Here is a 17612-nt window from a genome sequence, read left to right as displayed (position 1 = left end):
GAGCTTGAAGTTGTTTTATCATCCGTGGGGCTTCACGCAGGTGCTGTCACCCTCTCTAAGGATCGCAAAAACCCATCAAGTACCCAAGATAACCCTAATAAGATATGTATGGGTGGTGCAAAAGCAAGACACCTACTCTCAAACTATGGTGAGGCTCAAAGCCATACACATTTTGAATTATGGAAGCAGATTTATGATGTAACAACCTATCGAGGCAATGAGGCGACACTAGGATTGAAGCGTGCACATGTGTGGGAAGCTTGTGATGAGATGATGAGGCTTCTTGAGCGCCCGTATCTTGATGAAGCAGAGATAGCTACATTCAAGACATCGATTGATAGATTCACAGAAGAAATGATCGATGCTTGGGGAGAAACTCATATAACACACTACATGCATATTCTCTATGCGCACAGTTCCTTCTTTCTAGATGAATATGGGTCTCTTGCACTCTGGAGCAACCAAGGCATGGAACGATCACATTACCAAGCCAAGGTGGCCTATTTTAAGAGCACGGGTCATTGCAGTGGCAAGGTTCACAGCAATGCGTTTCAGGAAATGTTCAATTGGTTTTACCATGCACTTACTGGGAGAAAGGCCCAAAAGCGAGCCGGAAATTTATCTTTGAGGTGCAAAATCATGAAGGTGGTAGGTGCAAGGAGAAAGAGAAGGGTGCAATGCGTCAATGGCACGTGAAAGAGCGAGGTAATGGCACAGTGGTCGACTAAGAAATGGCCGCGTGTGGTTACCCACCCAATAATTCTTGTTCGCCACTTTTTGGCGCGTTCATTGTAAATTGACTTTTTTGTAATTTTGGCCCCCTATAAATATCAGTGAGCTTTATAGTCATTTTTAAAAGTCTTGACTTGTGAGCTCTCTCTCTCTTCCTCTCCCCTTAACTCTCTCGCGCGCTCTCTCTCTCTCTCTCTCTCTCTCTCTCTCTCTCTCTCTCGCTCATGCACTAATATCTCACGCACATGGAGCCCCCAAATGATCCTCCCTCCAATACGCAGGATGACATTTTCAAAGACCTTGGGCCCTTACCGGGGTGGCACATAGAACTGAAATCCCAAACATTTACCCACAAGCCCAAATGGATCTGGAAGCTGAGCGTGTGAGGCTTGAGCGAGAGGCCCAAGAAGCCCAAGAACGCCAAGAAGCAAAGAGATTACAGAAAGAAGCAGAGGACATGGAGGCAGCTGAGAAAGCAAGAAAAGAAGCCGAAGAGACCGTCAGAACACAGGAGGAGGACGAGGCAGCAAAGAAAGCACAGGAGGATGAGGCTGCCAAGAAGGTGGAAGAAGAGGAGGCAGTTAGGAAGGCGGAGGCAAATAAGAAGGCTGTAGAAGAAGCTCAGGCCGCCGCAAGCAACGAGAGAAGATTAGCATTCTTTGCTGCGGAGGAGGATTGGCTTAACAGAAAAGCTCGCGGATTTGTTGCTGACCTGCCGAATGGCCGGATACGAAGATGACACAATTTTGGAAGCGGCTATACAAGGTCTTCGAGCAGAATATACAAAGAGGAGAAATGAAGACACAGTAGAAAGGGAGCACCTGCCGAGTAATAGGATTCTCAATGCAATGCTAGACAGAGTCTTGGCTCGTGCACTTGGTAAAGGAAAGAGAAAACTCTCAGCTGAGGAAGTAGAAAATAAGAGACAGAAGCTTGAACGAGAAGCCAGGGCAGCAAACACACGAAGGCTTCGTGAGGAAAAAGAAAGGAAAGATGAAGAGGAGCGAGTAAGGAAGGAGGCAGAGCAGAGAGCAGCTCAGAAGACTCCATCTGCAAAGGCAAAGAAAACTCCAACACCTGCAAAGGCTAAGAAGGGGAAAACCATTCCTAAACGCACAGAACCCCCTTCCGATAACTTCCAAGAGCAGCGACAAAAGTTCAAAAATGACACGCCAGCTTGGACTCGCCACGCGCAAGCACCACCGCCCCCAACAACGCAGAAGAAGCAAAGGTGGAGACCAGGGACAGTTGCCCTTAGAGAAATTCGCAAATATCAGAAGACCTGCACACCAATTATTCCAAAGGCACCTTTTACGCGTCTCGTCAAAGAGATTATCCACGACCAGCGTCGGGATGTCAATCGTGTGCAAGCGGCGACACTAGGCGCTCTGCAACAAGGTGCCGAGGATATTTTGGTTTCGCTTTTCCAAGACGCGGTTTTGTGCATGGTGCATGCAAAACGTGTCACTTTGAAGCCATCTGATCTTTGTCTAGCTAGGCATATCCGTGGAGACGACGCTCTCTTTCACTAGATAGGAGAAGCCTTTGTAATGCAACAAATCCGTGTTTTGTAATCTCAATTTAATTAATGAAAAACCATGTCTATTTTCAAAAAAGTTATTTTCTATTGCAAGTGATTGTCGTCTTGTCAAGGTAATTGTAGTCTTTTGCATGTAATTGTTGTCGCTCTACGTACATTCGACCTCATGTGAACGCTCGTCTGCCACCACCCGTTCGACTTTGGCTCGACTCGACGGGCTGATTTCTCCTGTGTATGGCCCCAAAAGGGTAGATCAGATGTGCGGGGTGCGCCGGGGCCGACCGGGGGGGGGGGGCGGTGGTCACGCCGTGAAACCTGTGCGCCACGGAGCGATTGTAGCCTGTTTGCTCCGTGGCGCACATGTTCCATGGCGCGACCACCGGCCCCCCCGTCGGCCCCGGCGCACCCCGCCCAAGTCAAACAGGCTACAGTCGCTCCGTGGCGCACAGGTTCCACGGCGCGACCACCGCCCCCCCCCCGGTCGGCCCCGGTGCACCCTGCACATCTGATCTACCCTTTTGGGGCCATACACAGGAGAAATCGGCCCATCGAGTCGAGCCAAAGTCGGACGGGTGGTGGCAGACGAGCGTTCACAAAAATTGATTGAAACATCATGACAGGACACGACAACAACATATAAACACATCAAGAAGATAAAACTTAAAATCAGCTCGACAAACATCTTGATGTCATTAATTGTTTGATTTTCACAAGGCAAATGAGTACATTGGATCTAGCCAACTCGCTTGATGAGCTTGGTGAAAGCCTCGTGGGTGAGAGTCTTTACCGATGGTCAGTGATGCCTTGTCCAAGGCTAAGGCCACAAAATCCTAGGAAAGACCCCACACTTTTATCACCAAAGCTATAGATAGCTGCTTCCCTATTTACAAGAATACATTTATGGGCATTTTGGGCTATAGGGGCTTCACACAGGATGGCGCTTAGGGCTCTGCACTTCAAAAATTTAGCTTGCGCGTCATTTGAAAAGTCATTGTGAATCACGCGAAGCATCTCAGCATTGAAGCTCGGGATGTAGTGCCATAGCGCAACATCTTTCCCCTCCACCTCCTTTCGTGCTCCACCCTTTTGGCTTGCAACCAGTCCATTTCTCTTGCGGTCTACAAAGTAGATAGAAGAATGAGTTAACTTCAAAAAATTACAAATTAAGAGGGAAGAAATTGGGTGTACTACCTCAGTGGCATCATCATGATCTGCAAGGTCTGAATCACTAATATTGATGCTCCCGAGGCTGACGGAATCTGAAATGGCAAGCGGCTTGTGAGGGGCAAAGCTAGTTTCTGGCACACTCTTGTAGAAATCCTTGCACTGGGATATTTGTACAAGAGTCTCTACCACAAGGGACTCTATTGAGGCATGATTTTCTGGGAGCGCAAGCACCTTTGTGACATCTGCGAAACTGAAGTCAATGCGGATGTCATCATCTTTGGACGGCTATTGTGTGTCTCGCATGCCCGCGTACATAGCAATGACTGAGAGAGTTTCATCTTGGTGGTGCAGCCTGAGGACATGGGCGATGTCATCCAAAAATAAGAACTCTACACCTTCTACTATGATGGGGTGTAGAGTTCACACTTCGAGCTCAGGAACTTCATCCATGACATCGTCCCCTTCGATGTCCCGTTTCACAGCCTCAGCTTGCGGCTCTTTCGCCAGAGTCACAAGTGCAAGAGATGCTTCTTGCACTGGGGTGACAATCTCCTCCTTTGGGTCAGCTTCCTTGATTAAGAGATAAGGTGTGGCTTTCTTTGGAGGAGTGGCCTTCCTCTTTCCCTTGCTTTTCTCTGTTCCCTCCAAGATCAGGAGGGCAAGAGTCATGTCCCACCTCAAAAAACTTGTGCCGATGTTGCCCATTCCAAGATCTACCAGGTTATCTTCTTCCTCCTCCCTTAGATATGTGCTACTAAGGCCTTTGAGGAATCTTGCAAGCCTGAACCTGAAATTTTTGTCCGCTTTGTAGGTATGCTTGATAAGATCCACAGGCACCCAAGTCCCCTCCTTGTCTTCAAAGTTGACACAATATTCAGCCATGTATGTGTCCATGTAGCTAGTGAACGCCCCAAACACGTCATTATGGAGTTCGGCGGTGCCTTCCATGTCAATAGATGTCTGAAAGATGGGTGCAAGCTTCTCGATCAAGTGACCGAGGTCAAGCTTGTGCAATTGAGATAGGAGAGCTTGGGCGGGGGTGGCCATGCTTGAGTAGCGAAGAAGGCGAGGGGACCGCAAAGATGCCGAGAGTGAGGAGATGAACTCAAAGTGGCCAAAAGTGACTTATAAAGAGGTCTTTAAAACTTTTTTTATGTTTAAAAATTCACTTAAAACCTCCAAAAAAATAAAAACACGCGACATAACTTAAAAGTGCACAAAATTGAACGCAAATTGCGAGTAGCCAAAATTGTTTTGAATTAATCTCTCAAAATCTATTACATAGCTTGCTTGATATGGATACATCTAGGGAAGGGAATGCTTTTACAAAAGTAAGATGCCTCTTTCCTCTTACGTAAAGGTGTGTTATCAATCACAAATGAAAAGTCACCTTTCAGTGCAAACCTAAGGCCTAAGTACTCCCTTAGGTTCGCCATATTCCAATCAGCATTTACTACGATATCCCACACATCAGCTTACGTGCTAACATGTACATCAAGCTGTTCTGCATCGTTGATGTCCGAATCGAGTGCTTGCCATTCGCCTCCAGTCAGCTTCCAACGTCTGTAAGGAAAGATAATAGAGAGTTGTTGCTTTCCAAGCTGGTACCGAACGACCATCTTCTCCGACACCACCATGCACTTTATCTTGTCACCCTGATGTTGAATAACCTTCAAATCCCACGAAGGTGGTAGAAAGGCACTCATTGCTGTGCCTCCCTTTGCAATCCACATTGTAGGAGTCCGGTGAACATCAGCCTCCTTGAACAAAAACACAAACAAATGTAAAGGCATGAAGAACGTGAGAGTCGCACGATGTGACCCATAGGTGCACTTCATTGCATTGCACACATCAATCTCAATCCGACGTCTGGTTAGTGCAACCAAAGTATTGTCGGGCTTTGGCCAATCATGGTCCGTGAGACTTGGTGTAGGGAGCCTCCGTAGAGTCCCAGAACCATCTCTTGATGTGGGTACAATATACTCTGCATGAAAGAAGAAAACTGAGTGCTCTAAAAGCTCTGATGCCGAACAACCAGTATATAGTAGCTTGCCGATTTCAAAGTGGTGCACCTCAAAGGTTCCAGAAAGGGCCTCTAAAGACTCCCATTCCACAAATGTCGATGGAAGATGTATGCACAGAACATTACAAGAACACACTTGAAAAAATCAAGCTTCCGTAACATGAAATGATATCAGCATGTCTCAGTGCAGCCCATAAAACAAGAAGCACAAATAGAACTTACAATTTGCAGGAAAGCGTTTGTGATTGGCATTGTCAACATGGAGTTGCGATGCCTTGTAGACGTGTTGGATCATCACCTGCTTGCTTCCGTCAGCCCCTGCTTGAGATCCACTATGCGACCCTTCCAATGGTGTGACTTTAACCCTATGTATCTGTGAGAGACTTTGTGGGCTCCCCTTGTGCTTGGACGCATCATCACCCACATTCCTTTTGCAGAGGTGCTTGTAACCCACAAGCCAGTGTCGTCTTGTTTGTTGCTGCTGCTAAAGGACTCCACCCTTGAACGAGGTCGGCGACTCATTGTGCTTGGCTAACCGATTAAGCTAAATGCTATGAAGTTGTAGGTGTGTGAGAAGATCTCTGCAACCTAATGCTAGCAGAGCATATAAGCTGGCAAGAGGAGTCAAGAATGTGTGTAAGCTAGCAAGAGGAGAGTGAAGAATGTGTGCAAGCAAGAGAGGATGGACTTGATGGGGAAAAAAGTGGACTGTTTTCCAAGCTTTCCATAGCCAAGATGTCTGCAACCTAATGCTAGCAGAGCATATAAGCTGGCAAGAGGAGTCAAGAATGTGTATAAGCTAGCAAGAGGAGAGTGAAGAATGTGTGCAAGCAAGAGAGGATGGACTTGATCGGGGAAAAAGTGGACTATTTTCCAAGCTTTCCATAGCCAAGAAGGCACAGAAAGATAGATCTAACTTTAGGAGGGAAGGGGAAGGCTGAATGGGGAGGGAGGAGGCCAAAAAAAGACTCTTTTAGTTAGAGAGCGACAAAACCGAATTGCTAGTTTTAGAGAGAGGAAGAGGGAGTGGGGAGAGGAAAAAGTAGCTTTAAATGAGGGATAATGATGGGGGGGCGTTTTTGGCCCTAGCCCACTTTTTGAGGTGGGGTCATTTATGCCAGTTTGAGCTGTCTTTATTAAAAAAAGGTGGGAAATTTGATTTTATTGAAAGATTTTGCATTTTTCAGCCCAATTTCTTTAAAAAAAATGGTATGATTCAAGTTTGACCCCTACATATTAGGGGCAGGGAAACCCAACATTTTTCTCCACATGGCCTTCTCCCATTGCACCACTCCTTAATGATTGTCACTAGGCTTGGGGCAAATTAAAGGGCCCAAGAAGACCCCAAACAAGTCCTAATGTTTGGCTTTGACCAAATGCAAGTCCCCCTTCCAAACCAATTCTCTCATCTCTTCAAGTATAAGTGTGATTTTATAGGAACAATAACATCCCTTCTTTTAATGTTAAACATGAGTTTAAGTTGTTCCACTTCTCTCCATCCCACTAAGGGGAATCCTATAGGTTTTCTATGTGCACACCAGCTCTTTGTTTGTTAAGTCTTTTAGCTCACGATGTCCAAGTAGGCTAGAGGAAGGGATAAAATCATCAACCACCATATGTGAAAGCTAGATAGAGAGTTATCAATAACCCTATGACCATCTCGATCATATGGTAGAATTCTTTCCAAGATATCATAAAAGAAACTTGTAGAAGGGGTTATTTTTTCATTTAACGAGAGAAAAAGAGAAGATATTTTCAACTCATGTCAACTCTGGCCATACATTCCACCTGCCAGTTCCTTTATCTTAAAATCCCAAGGTTGCTCCATAGGGTCACAAACCTACCAGTCTTGGAAGCAATACTAGCTTTAGCATGTACCTTTAGATTTAACATTACCCAATCCGGGCCATAATCCTTCAAGTTGCACTAAAAAAGCCATTGACAAGTCTGACATCCATAATTTACCCTCTCCTCCACAATAAAGGATTTTTTTATGATGAAGGCCACATGTTCCTTAAGAGAAGGCCACATGTTCCTTAAGAGATTCCCAATACTCCAAGAAGAATTCAACAAGTATCCCATCCCAGCCTCTGGGGTCTTATCCTTGACCATAAGTTTTAAAGCAAAGCATATTGTCCTGAATGGGCCTCTCAATCCAATCAACTCACCCAAATTGTCCTTAATGGGCCTCTCAATCCAATCAACTTACCCATATTGTCCTGAATGGGCCTCTCATTATTTATGGTTAGGTTCCTTTTATAGAATCCATGAATCTTCTTATTTTCTTGTCCCCACCTATGGATATAATGACCAGAAACGAAACAGGGGGAATCAACCCACACATTCTTTATGAACACAATGAGATTCATTACCAAAATAGACCATGTCACAAGTCTATAAGAGATATTATGTTCTCATCATATCCCCTAACTCCTAGACATCAATAAGACTCTTGTGCAAACTCCCATGGACCCCTTCTTAGATCCCATTAGCATAGTTCTACCCCCTCTCTTGTCCCTTTGCTTGTCCACCATATTAAAATAATCATTTTAGATCCCATTAGCACATCCTAGGACTACCCCCTCTCTTGTCCCTTTGCTTGACCCTTCTCATTAGGTCCCTCCCCCCCTCCCCCCCCCAATTAGCACATTACTACCCCCTCACTTGTCCCTTTACTTGTCCACCACCATATTGAAATCCCCCATAAGTGGTTGATGCTTAAATCCATCCTTGTCTAGCCATTCCATCCTATGTTTATGTACCAACCATATAGTTTGACACCTAGAGCTTTTGGTCATCTATTACAACTTCTAGTATGAGGGTCATGCCATTTGGGGTGGTTAGGCACCAATAGAGGGTTGAAGATACTTATGAGTTAGCATCATCACACCATTGAACCCCTTTTTCAAGTCCTCCATAATAAAAGTCCAACCTTTGCTTAAATTTTTTCTTTCTTCTAGTCCCCTTGGCAAATGGGTTATGTTCTTGGGATAGCCCAAATCGTACACTCCTTTTCACTCACATGAAACCAGCAACAAGAAACTCTCTATATTTTATCCCTTTAACATTACATATAGCCATATTCATGAGAAATAAGACAAAAGGGTCAACCTAATCTTTGTTGCATGGTCTCATGGACCATATCTTCATCTCCTAAGCCATAAAAAAATGATTATCTAGCCACCATCTACTCAAGTCTAGTAGAGATGGTATCAAGGACGATCACTTCATCTCCTAAGCCATAAAAATTTGATCATCTAGTTACCATCTACTTAGCTCTAGTGGTCACTATCCTCATCACTCCTAAAGCATCATCAAGTCTCAGGAAGAGCTTGCTAATCTCTTCGAGTCTCAGAACGAGCTTGCTCGTCTCTGACCTCGGCTCGAAAAACAAAAACAATCCTAAAGTAGCACAATGTCATGGATTGGGAGAGTACACTAGGGGGAGTAGGAGGAGAACTTGTGCTATCCCTTCCAGCCACCACCACCTTACCAAATTGTTCTTATCAAATATTTGTTGCCATCTATCATCAGCTTCTTTTAACCCTAAGTTAGGGGTCTTACTAGGATGTCATTTTTTTCCTTACCCTTGTGTGACAAAGAAGACCTCCATGGTTTGGAGGAGGGTAGTACCTTGATCAACAACATAAGAATTATTTTCACAAGGGGGGTTTCATTTCTTTTAAATATATCTTCCTTACCCTTAGAACTTTCTTGTCATACTTCAACTGCCTTTTTCCCTTTGTTTTGGGTTCCTCCTTTGTGTAGGTTCCTTGCCATTATCAACCTCTTTCTGCTTCTCACTAGCTTGAAATTTTTCCTCACTAGCTTCTCTCTTCATAAGTCCCTTCACCTTTGGGTACCATGCATTTCCTAGAAAAGTGCCTAAACCTCCCACATTGGAAACAAGCCTCTACAAAAGTCGTAAAGGAGGAATTTATTTCTACTGAGCTAGTGGAGCCCAAGTGGACCAACGTGGATTTGGGGGTTTCTCTGAAGGGTTTTTAGAATAAGCACATCTTATTACCAAGGGAGAGGTCACATGGGATAAACATGATTTTTTGGCTAGATAGGTCACCCAATGCAGGCCAGAGCCATAGAGGCATATCAATAAATTACACCCAAACATGGTAGTCCTCTAGCATACTCTTATTGATGTCAAAGAGAGGGTCCTAAGGTAGCACATGTATAAAATTCTAATAGAGGAGTTTTAGCCATCAACTTAGAAACCCATTAGGAGTCATCAAAGATAATGTTAAAGAAGCCCCTACCCAAATAGAACAATTGAGCAACAACTTTAGCCGTAAACTTAGGAACCCATTAGGAGTTAGTGAAGAGAACATTAAAGAAGCCCCTTACCAAATAGAACAATTGCGCAACACCTTTCATTCCTAAAATCACTTTGTCTAGCCAAGCATTCGATCAACCCTATTAGGAATCTTGTAGTTAGATCAGCCTTATTAGGAAGCTTGCAATGTAGAACAAGATAAACAAAATCACACTATTGGAAAAAAAAATATACCAATTTATTTGTCAACATAATCTTGATATAAAAAGATAGATACTTGATGTTCCTTCTCTCCCTTAACAGTCTCCAAATATCCATCTTACAAACTTCTTTCTTGCAGCTACCTAGGAGCCTTGGCCTGAGAGTCATGTTGATTCGCTCTATGGAGTCTCTATCCCAAAACATTAAAAAAAGCCATGTGGTTTGCTTTGATAGGGCCAGAGCCCCCTTCCTCTTTAGCACATTCCTACTTCATCTCACATTTTGAGAGAGTCCCCTCTTCCCACTTTGCATCTCTCCAACCAATCTCCACATCCCCACCTCTCTCGACACCCCATCCATCATATGTACCCCCTATATGGTGGTGCACCATGTGTCTCTACGGACATAAGCACATGTCTCTCACACATGTAAGTATAAACCATATCCTTCTCACTTTTATGGTATCTTTGACATCTATTTCTAGTCTAGGCTGAACATTACCTCATATTGATTAATTTTATTGCACAAGCTTTATAACCTCAACACACCACTGGTGCATTGTGTGGATATAAAATGAGAGCTTTTGGCACATTTTGTAAGTTACAAAAAGTGCACCAACCATCAAGGTTGTGAATAATTGAAGGAACATTCCAATGTAAATGTGGTTATGTGGACCTAATCAATTAATGATCAGTGCCACCTTAGATGATGGATAATCATAGTATGCGTGATTAAATACATTCACATAGGAACTCTTTAATAATATCTATTAGGCAAATCATAATCAATAGTGGTTGGCTAATCGTATTTCATTGTACTCAGTCTTTTGCACCATTCATTCCACTTCAATTAGTGAGTCTTCCACTTTAATTAGTGAGCCTTATTTAACTCAATCAATCCTAATTGAGTCTTCCACTTTAATCAGTGAGTCTTCCACTTTAATTAGTGAGTCTTATTCAACTTAATCAATACTTGTTTGATTCAATACTTTCCCACCAGTGTGATTTCACACTTAAGTTTTATCTCCCTCTTTCAATTCATATTAGATCAAGCTTTTTGGCTAACCTAACTCTCACTATGGATTTCGTTAATTTAGCCATTATCCTTATAGGAAGAATTTTTAAAGTTTCTTAATATCTCTCTTTTTCAATTCATATTAGAGCAAGCTTTTGTTTAACTAAGTCGCACTATAGATTTTGTTAATTTAGCCATTGTCATTATAGGAAGAATTTTTGAAGTTTTTTTATTTTTCTTTTTAATATTGCTTGGAAAGTTATGTTAGGAGATTTTTTTAAATTTAAAGCTTTTATGAATTTTAGCATAGAAAAAATATCTACTAATTTTGAGCTAGCCTAGCTTTCTCTATTTATGAGATATTACTAAATGAGAAATTTTTTAAGTAAACATTTGCTAGTTTGGGTGAATATACTTATAGGTTATGTCTAGAAATATCTTTGTGGGATCTTAGTGAGTGTAACAATTCACTTTTTCATTCCAATATTTTGATTGATTTAAGTTTTGATTTATGAGTTAAGATATAATAATGGTGAGCCACGGGCATAATAAGTGGCCACGTATATAGCCACGTATATAGCCACATATATACTAGCCTATGTGCTTATATAAGTTTGGGCCTAGGCATAGGTTAGTAAGTGCGAAAGGAGGACCCTGTATATAGTGCCTATGTGCTTATATAAGTTTGGCCCTAGGCATAGGTTAATAAGTGTGAAAGGAGGGCCAATTATATGAGATAATTACTAGGCAAAATCCTCAACTAATCAATATCCTAATCATTTCACTAATATAATTTCTTGAAGTGCTTTTGCAAGGTCCCATGGAATCTTGGTTATGTAGAAGAAGGATTTCTTCTATCTTATGCCCACCATTCAAGCTCTAATGGGATCTCCTCTCTTGCATGTGGTCATTTATATGGTAGTGATGTATGGACATAGGCTAATAATGAGCCGAGGTATGTTTTCCCTAGGAGTTTTTTTCCCCCAGCAAATGTACACTCTTATGAGTGTGTAAGCGAGAAAATGTACATACTCTTATGAGTGTGCGTATCATGTAACTTCACTTGTACTTCACTCATTCTCATTAATCTACTTTGAGTGTTGTGCTTCCATCTATCTCTCCTTGCTTGCTACATCTATATGTGTGTTACTACATTGATCTTCACTCCAATAATTGGTATTAGAGAAGGTTCTCTTGGCTCTCACCCCCTAATCATCTTCTCCTTGAGTTGCTCTTTTCTTTGTCTCAGATTAAACTATCCTCTTAGGTGGAGAAGGTATACCATTTAGTGTGTTGTTAACTACGATAACTATGTTAACAAAAACTTTATGTGTTTGGAAGCATTTTAAGTAGGACTTGTTCGCATGCTATAAGGTTTCTGAGTGAGTGTCAGTTCAAACTATTTTTGCTCGAATTTGGATTTTCTACAAAGGAACATCAACATATGGTGTGCACACAGGGCTATCATCATCTCCAACATTGCATCTTCAAGCTCATCTTCAACAACTTCAACATTATCATCGATTTTTGCATTCTTACTAAGTATCATTTCCATACTCTACACTATGCATTCCTCATAAGTATCATTATACTATCAATTTTCATACACTTTGCAGGTTTTCATCATTATTAATGATTTATTAGCCCATTTTATTTACATAGATTGGACATTGATAGTACTTGGTAGTTGGGATATTTGTATTGTGTTAGAGATCAATTATTTATAGGTAGAATAGCATAGTCAGTGATGTATTTATTCCACTAAGGATAAGATTAATGGGACTAACTACCCATTGTGGTCCTATATGATGCTAGGATGCCATGTATTAGTTTCCAAGGGCTTTGGAATGTTGTTATTGGCATTGAGGCATGCCCTATCTCACCAGCATAACAACATAATACAGGTGCTTTGGATGATGAAATGAGTTTTGTAACTATGGTATCCACCTTCATCCCATAGTGGAACAAGCTAGGTGGCATGGTAGGGATGCACATGCACATGTACTAGTGCCACTTTCAATGAAAAGGATCATTGTTCCTCATATTTACTCATGTAAAACTATGAAGCATTCTTGAAATGCACTTGCTGCGCTTTACCAGGTGCAGAATGAGGCACGACCGGCCTACTTGCACAAGTAGTTGAGTTTGAATATGAGAGAGATTTAATGGTGGATGAGTTTCTCACAAGGAACAAAGATCTCCAGAGTAATTGTATTGATGAGACCTATCCGGATAGTTCTTTGGTGTTTATTATTCTTATAACTCTACTAGATTTATATCGAGGGTTTTGCATCTACACTATGGTTCATGATGAAGGATAAACCCAATGCCCTTACTTTTGATGAGTTGGTTGTAATTCTCTTGTAAGAAGAGTAATCTCGACAAAACCAAACTAGTATGCGTGTAGAAGATCAACGCAACGAAGCCTTTTCTTAGAGTGGCTATAAACCAAAGGTAGAATCAACCCAATCTTCTAGAATGATACGCCAAGACAGGGGATGATAAGCCTAAAAAGAAAGGTAAATGCAACTATTGTCAAAATCTAGGGCATTATATCAATAAATGCTAAAAATAAGGAAAAGAAAAAGAGTCAGGCATGGTTGCATGGCTGATGCATCAACACTAAGTGTTGAAAAGAAAGAGTTAGTGAACTATTCACATGATGATTAAGAATTCACATTGTGCAAATTGCATATGGTGATTGGGCGCTCACACTGTGCACCATGCACGTGATGATTAAGCATTCACATAGTTATGATCCTTCTGTCCATGATGTATGCATGTTATATATCACTATATTTGGTACTTTGATAGCGGTGCTAGCAAGCACATTACTTCTCAGCATTAATACGGTTGCGACTGTGAGCATCCAACTTTCCACAATAAGAGAAAGATAAGTGCAGTCCACTTGGTTAGTGAGTGTGGTGTGTTTGGGCTTTTCAAATTCCCAACTCTGTGAGATGATGTTTTCATAGGGAGATTTAGATTTGTTAGCTTAAGAGGGAAGTCACTAATCATAGATACACACCCTCTAGCTTCAATGCTGCTATAAACTGTATTGTAATCATTAGAATGAGGACAAATCCAGTAGAAAATGTTTCCACTACAAGCCCTCGCTTGGAAAAACAAATCAAAAAGGGCATAGAGACATGGACCAAAAATATCACACACATCCAATAACCACTCAAGGAAGCCTTGTGAGTATCATGCAATCAGCCAACAAGTTTGTACGTACAGTTTGCTCCAAAATTTATACGTTGTGTTGGTTCCAACTTCGGTAGTAATGGTGGATAGACATGTCGAACTTTCACAACACGTCTACTATCCTTATTGATTTGAAAGTCAAGGATTCTACCTTTCCAATGGTGGCTAGGAGATCAGATGAACCTTCTTCTGGAAGCCTTAACTTTTATGAAGTAAAATGGGAAACATCATATATTTATGGGTACACATGCATTGAAAACCTGTCACCTGGGGGGCTTACGAATGCAAGCTACACCCTTAGCTCGTAAGCCAATCCCGCACTCCGTATCTCTGCCATAAGCTGCTTTTTGTCCAATTGCGGACAGCTCTCATATACACGACCAAGGATAGTAAACGTCATTGCGTCAGGCACAAATCCTTGCTCTTTCATTTGTTTGAAAAGGGACAAGACTGCATCTGTCAGACCTGCCTTGGCTAGGGCCAGAAGAACATTGTTGTATGTAATGAAGGAAGGAGAACAACCTTTCTCTCTCATCTCATCGAAAACCTTCAGAGCTACATCTGGCTTTCCTGCTTTCCCAAAACACTCAATGGTGCAATTGTAGGTAACAACATCAGGTGTGACTGCCTTAGCCTTCATCATCTGTAAAAGCTTCCGAGTAGAGTCTACATCACCTAGCCGTGCAAAACTGTGAAGCAATGAATTGAATGTTATCACATTGGGCATGCACGCTGACCTTTCCATCTCCTCAAACAGACCTTCTGCAAGCTGCAATTTGCCCGCCTTGGCCAACCCCGCGATGATAATGTTGTAAGATACTACATCAGGAGAAGGACCCTTTTCCTTTATCTGCTTGAAAAGATCATAGGCTGCCTGAAACCGGCTGCCATTGCGTAGGGCTGCGATGATGGAGTTGTATGTGCGTATGGGTAAGTTGCCACCATTATTTTCCACCTCTTTCAGAATGGTCAAAGCCTCATCTGGCTCGGCCGCCCGACAAAATGCATCGATCATGCTGAGACACATGGCTTGGTTTGGTCTTATACTATCAACCTTCAATCCTTGGAACAGTGCACGCACTTCCTGCAAATATCCCATTTTTCCTAATACCTTAATGAAGCTCTCATATACTTCCTTCTTGGCAGCCTTTTCTGTAATGCATTGAACCAGCTCAAGGGTCCGGCCCACTTGACATCCTTTGCAAAGCAATTTCAGAATAACCTGACATGTCGAAAATTCAGGATTAACACCATCTTCCAACATCCTCTTGAAAAGCTTGATGCCATCTTCCAGCTTATCCTGACTTGCAAGTGCATCCAGGACAGTATTGTAAGTGTGTCTATTGGGTTGGACTCCACTTTGTACCATCTCCTCCAAAAGATCCACTGCTCTGCCAACCATTCCCGCATGCCCAAGTGTACGAGCCAGGATCGTATATGTATACACATCGGCAATATTACCACACCCTTTCATCTCTTTGAAAATATTCCATACCGGTTCCACCTAAACCATTTAAAGTTTCTTTCACTTCAGAAAACGTAGCAGATGATGAGAACATAACAGCGATGGAATAGGCAGGACAAAAGCTATCAAGACAAGTACAATCAATCCACATACTCGCACAAAATATGGGGAGGAAAGAACACACTTAAATGGGAGCTTTACACATAGGGCTTCCTGCCACCTGACCAGGGCATGTTCTATGGAAGTGGAACGTTCACAAATGCACATTTTTTCTAAAGAAACAAAAAAACGAATGATAGTTACCTGGCCATTTCTGGAGAGTCCATCCAATAGCATGTTGTAGGAGATGACATCAAGCGGTTGTTGCTGTTTCTGCATCACTTTGTAAATCTCCAACGCCTTTCCACATTTGCCTGCTTTTGCAAATGCCTGCAACATGCACTTATAGGTATAAGCATTCGGCTGCATGCCGAGCTTCTGCAGCTTGAGGAAATACTGCTCAGCTTTGTCAATATCTTCCCAGACCGCATAGATTCCAATCAGCCTGTTGACTGTCGAGACACTATATGGAACTTGTAGCCTTTCCATGTCAGCAAGCAGATCCTCCAGCAGGCTGTAATCAGAACACCGCCCGAGCAAATCAATCATGATGGTGAAGCATGTGGGGTCATGTGTATAACCAGGCCTACGAGAAGCCCAGTTGAAAAAGTCCCATGCTCTCTTGGGGTTCTTCTGTACTTTAAGGACCCATGCTACTTCTTTGGGTTTCAGCACAATCCTATAGTTTCTCATATCTCTGTCCAGCTCTATCCAGCTGTTGGTATTGATCCTATCCATCAAAAGCCTAATAGTTTCAGAGCTGGACTTCATACACGGGCCTTGAATTTCTGATGCATGGGCATGTGAGTTGTCATGCCCAGAGGCATGTGGGTTACCATTGCCTTGCCCATGCCCATGTGCCTGTACTTCTGTGGGCGATTTGGTTTCATCTTTTCCCTGGACTATTCCAGAAATCCTCTTGTAGAGCTGCCTGCGCGTCCCGAAAACGGGCAATGGCTGGTCAACAGGAGACCCGAATTCCCTCTGCAGAATGTCGGCGATGGACTCTGACGGCGGTGTGGGCTCTAAGCTGGAAAAATAACGAAACCCTAAATTAGGGCGGGCTTCTCTTTGAAATAATCTGATAGCATACAGCTCCGAATTAAAGGATTTCATGTGCCCAAGTTCAGATGGGCTTGCACCTGGCGACAAACGGAAGCCGCGACAGCAGATGCTGCTGAAGAAAGGCTCCGCCTTCATGTACTCTTGCTTCCATTGCAGCTATGGAAGCTCGCGAAGTGCATACTGCAGTGTATTTTTGCAGCACAGAAAGCCCCTCTATTTTCCTTTTGCTTCATATATTTATTTAATTATAGGTTTTCATTTCTTTGTTCTCAGGTTCATGGACTCCAAACCCTTAATAGTTCATTTCACTTGTTCAAAGAACTTTCAATGTTCAACCAATATATATCAAAAAAATTAATCCTAAGGCTAAATGTTCCTAAGTCCCATACGCCTCCACGTGCAAGCACATGCAAAAAATAAAGAGCTGGATTACATCAAAATCATGGGAAAAAATCTTCAAATTCTCGGAAAAAAATCTACTAACTCTTTGTATGCAAGGTCTAAAACCTTTCTGTTCCTAACATTGCTTCGGGTGAAAACCTTAGTGCTTTGTTTTTTTTTCTTTTCATGAATTAATTAATTAATAAAAAAGTGTCTATTGGGCCGTGAAAAGACTATGCATCCATGTATCTCAGACATGCATACCCACACACACAATCTTACAATATTATGTAAAGAAAAATATAGTAAAGTTATGTTATATACATCGATATAACTCTCACAATTATATATAGTATTTAAAAATTAGATATACTGCATAAAACTTTAATATATATGATATACAATCTACAAGAAATATATTGTTTGAAGGTTT

At 42.2% G+C, this 17612-nt stretch overlaps 1 protein-coding gene across 2 annotated transcripts; it reads right to left on the bottom strand.

Moving 5' to 3' along the window:
* Positions 1–14011: 14011 nt before the first annotated feature.
* On the bottom strand, positions 14012–17044 carry LOC147627905 (uncharacterized). 2 transcript variants are annotated; one of them, XM_086814876.1, is made up of 3 exons: positions 16876–17044; positions 15938–16763; positions 14012–15673 (listed from the first exon to the last, which is right to left on the bottom strand). In XM_086814876.1, the coding sequence occupies exons 1-3, from the start codon at positions 16947–16949 to the stop codon at positions 14459–14461; spliced, it is 2115 nt and encodes a 704-aa protein (XP_086671002.1). In that variant the 5' UTR covers positions 16950–17044; the 3' UTR covers positions 14012–14458. The 2 variants fall into 2 exon arrangements, with proteins under 2 accessions (XP_086671002.1, XP_086671001.1); XM_086814875.1 differs by having other exon boundaries at positions 15938–17032.
* Positions 17045–17612: the final 568 nt, after the last annotated feature.

This window comes from Cibotium barometz, chromosome 20, assembly GCF_041138505.1.
Source record: "Cibotium barometz isolate CiBa-2024 chromosome 20, ASM4113850v1, whole genome shotgun sequence".
Classification (NCBI taxonomy): Eukaryota; Viridiplantae; Streptophyta; class Polypodiopsida; order Cyatheales; family Cibotiaceae; genus Cibotium; species Cibotium barometz.
The sequence above is the reverse complement of the archived record's forward strand: the minus strand, read 5'-3'. Positions and strand labels throughout refer to the sequence as shown.

Coding starts and splice junctions, on each gene's coding strand:
- LOC147627905 (XM_086814875.1), bottom strand. CDS start 16,933: ATGAAGGCGGAGCCTTTCTTCAGCAGCATCTGCTGTCGCGGCTTCCGT. Junction 15,674..15,937: donor GACTCTCCAGAAATGGCCAG/GTAACTATCATT, acceptor TAAATGGTTTAG/GTGGAACCGGTATGGAATAT.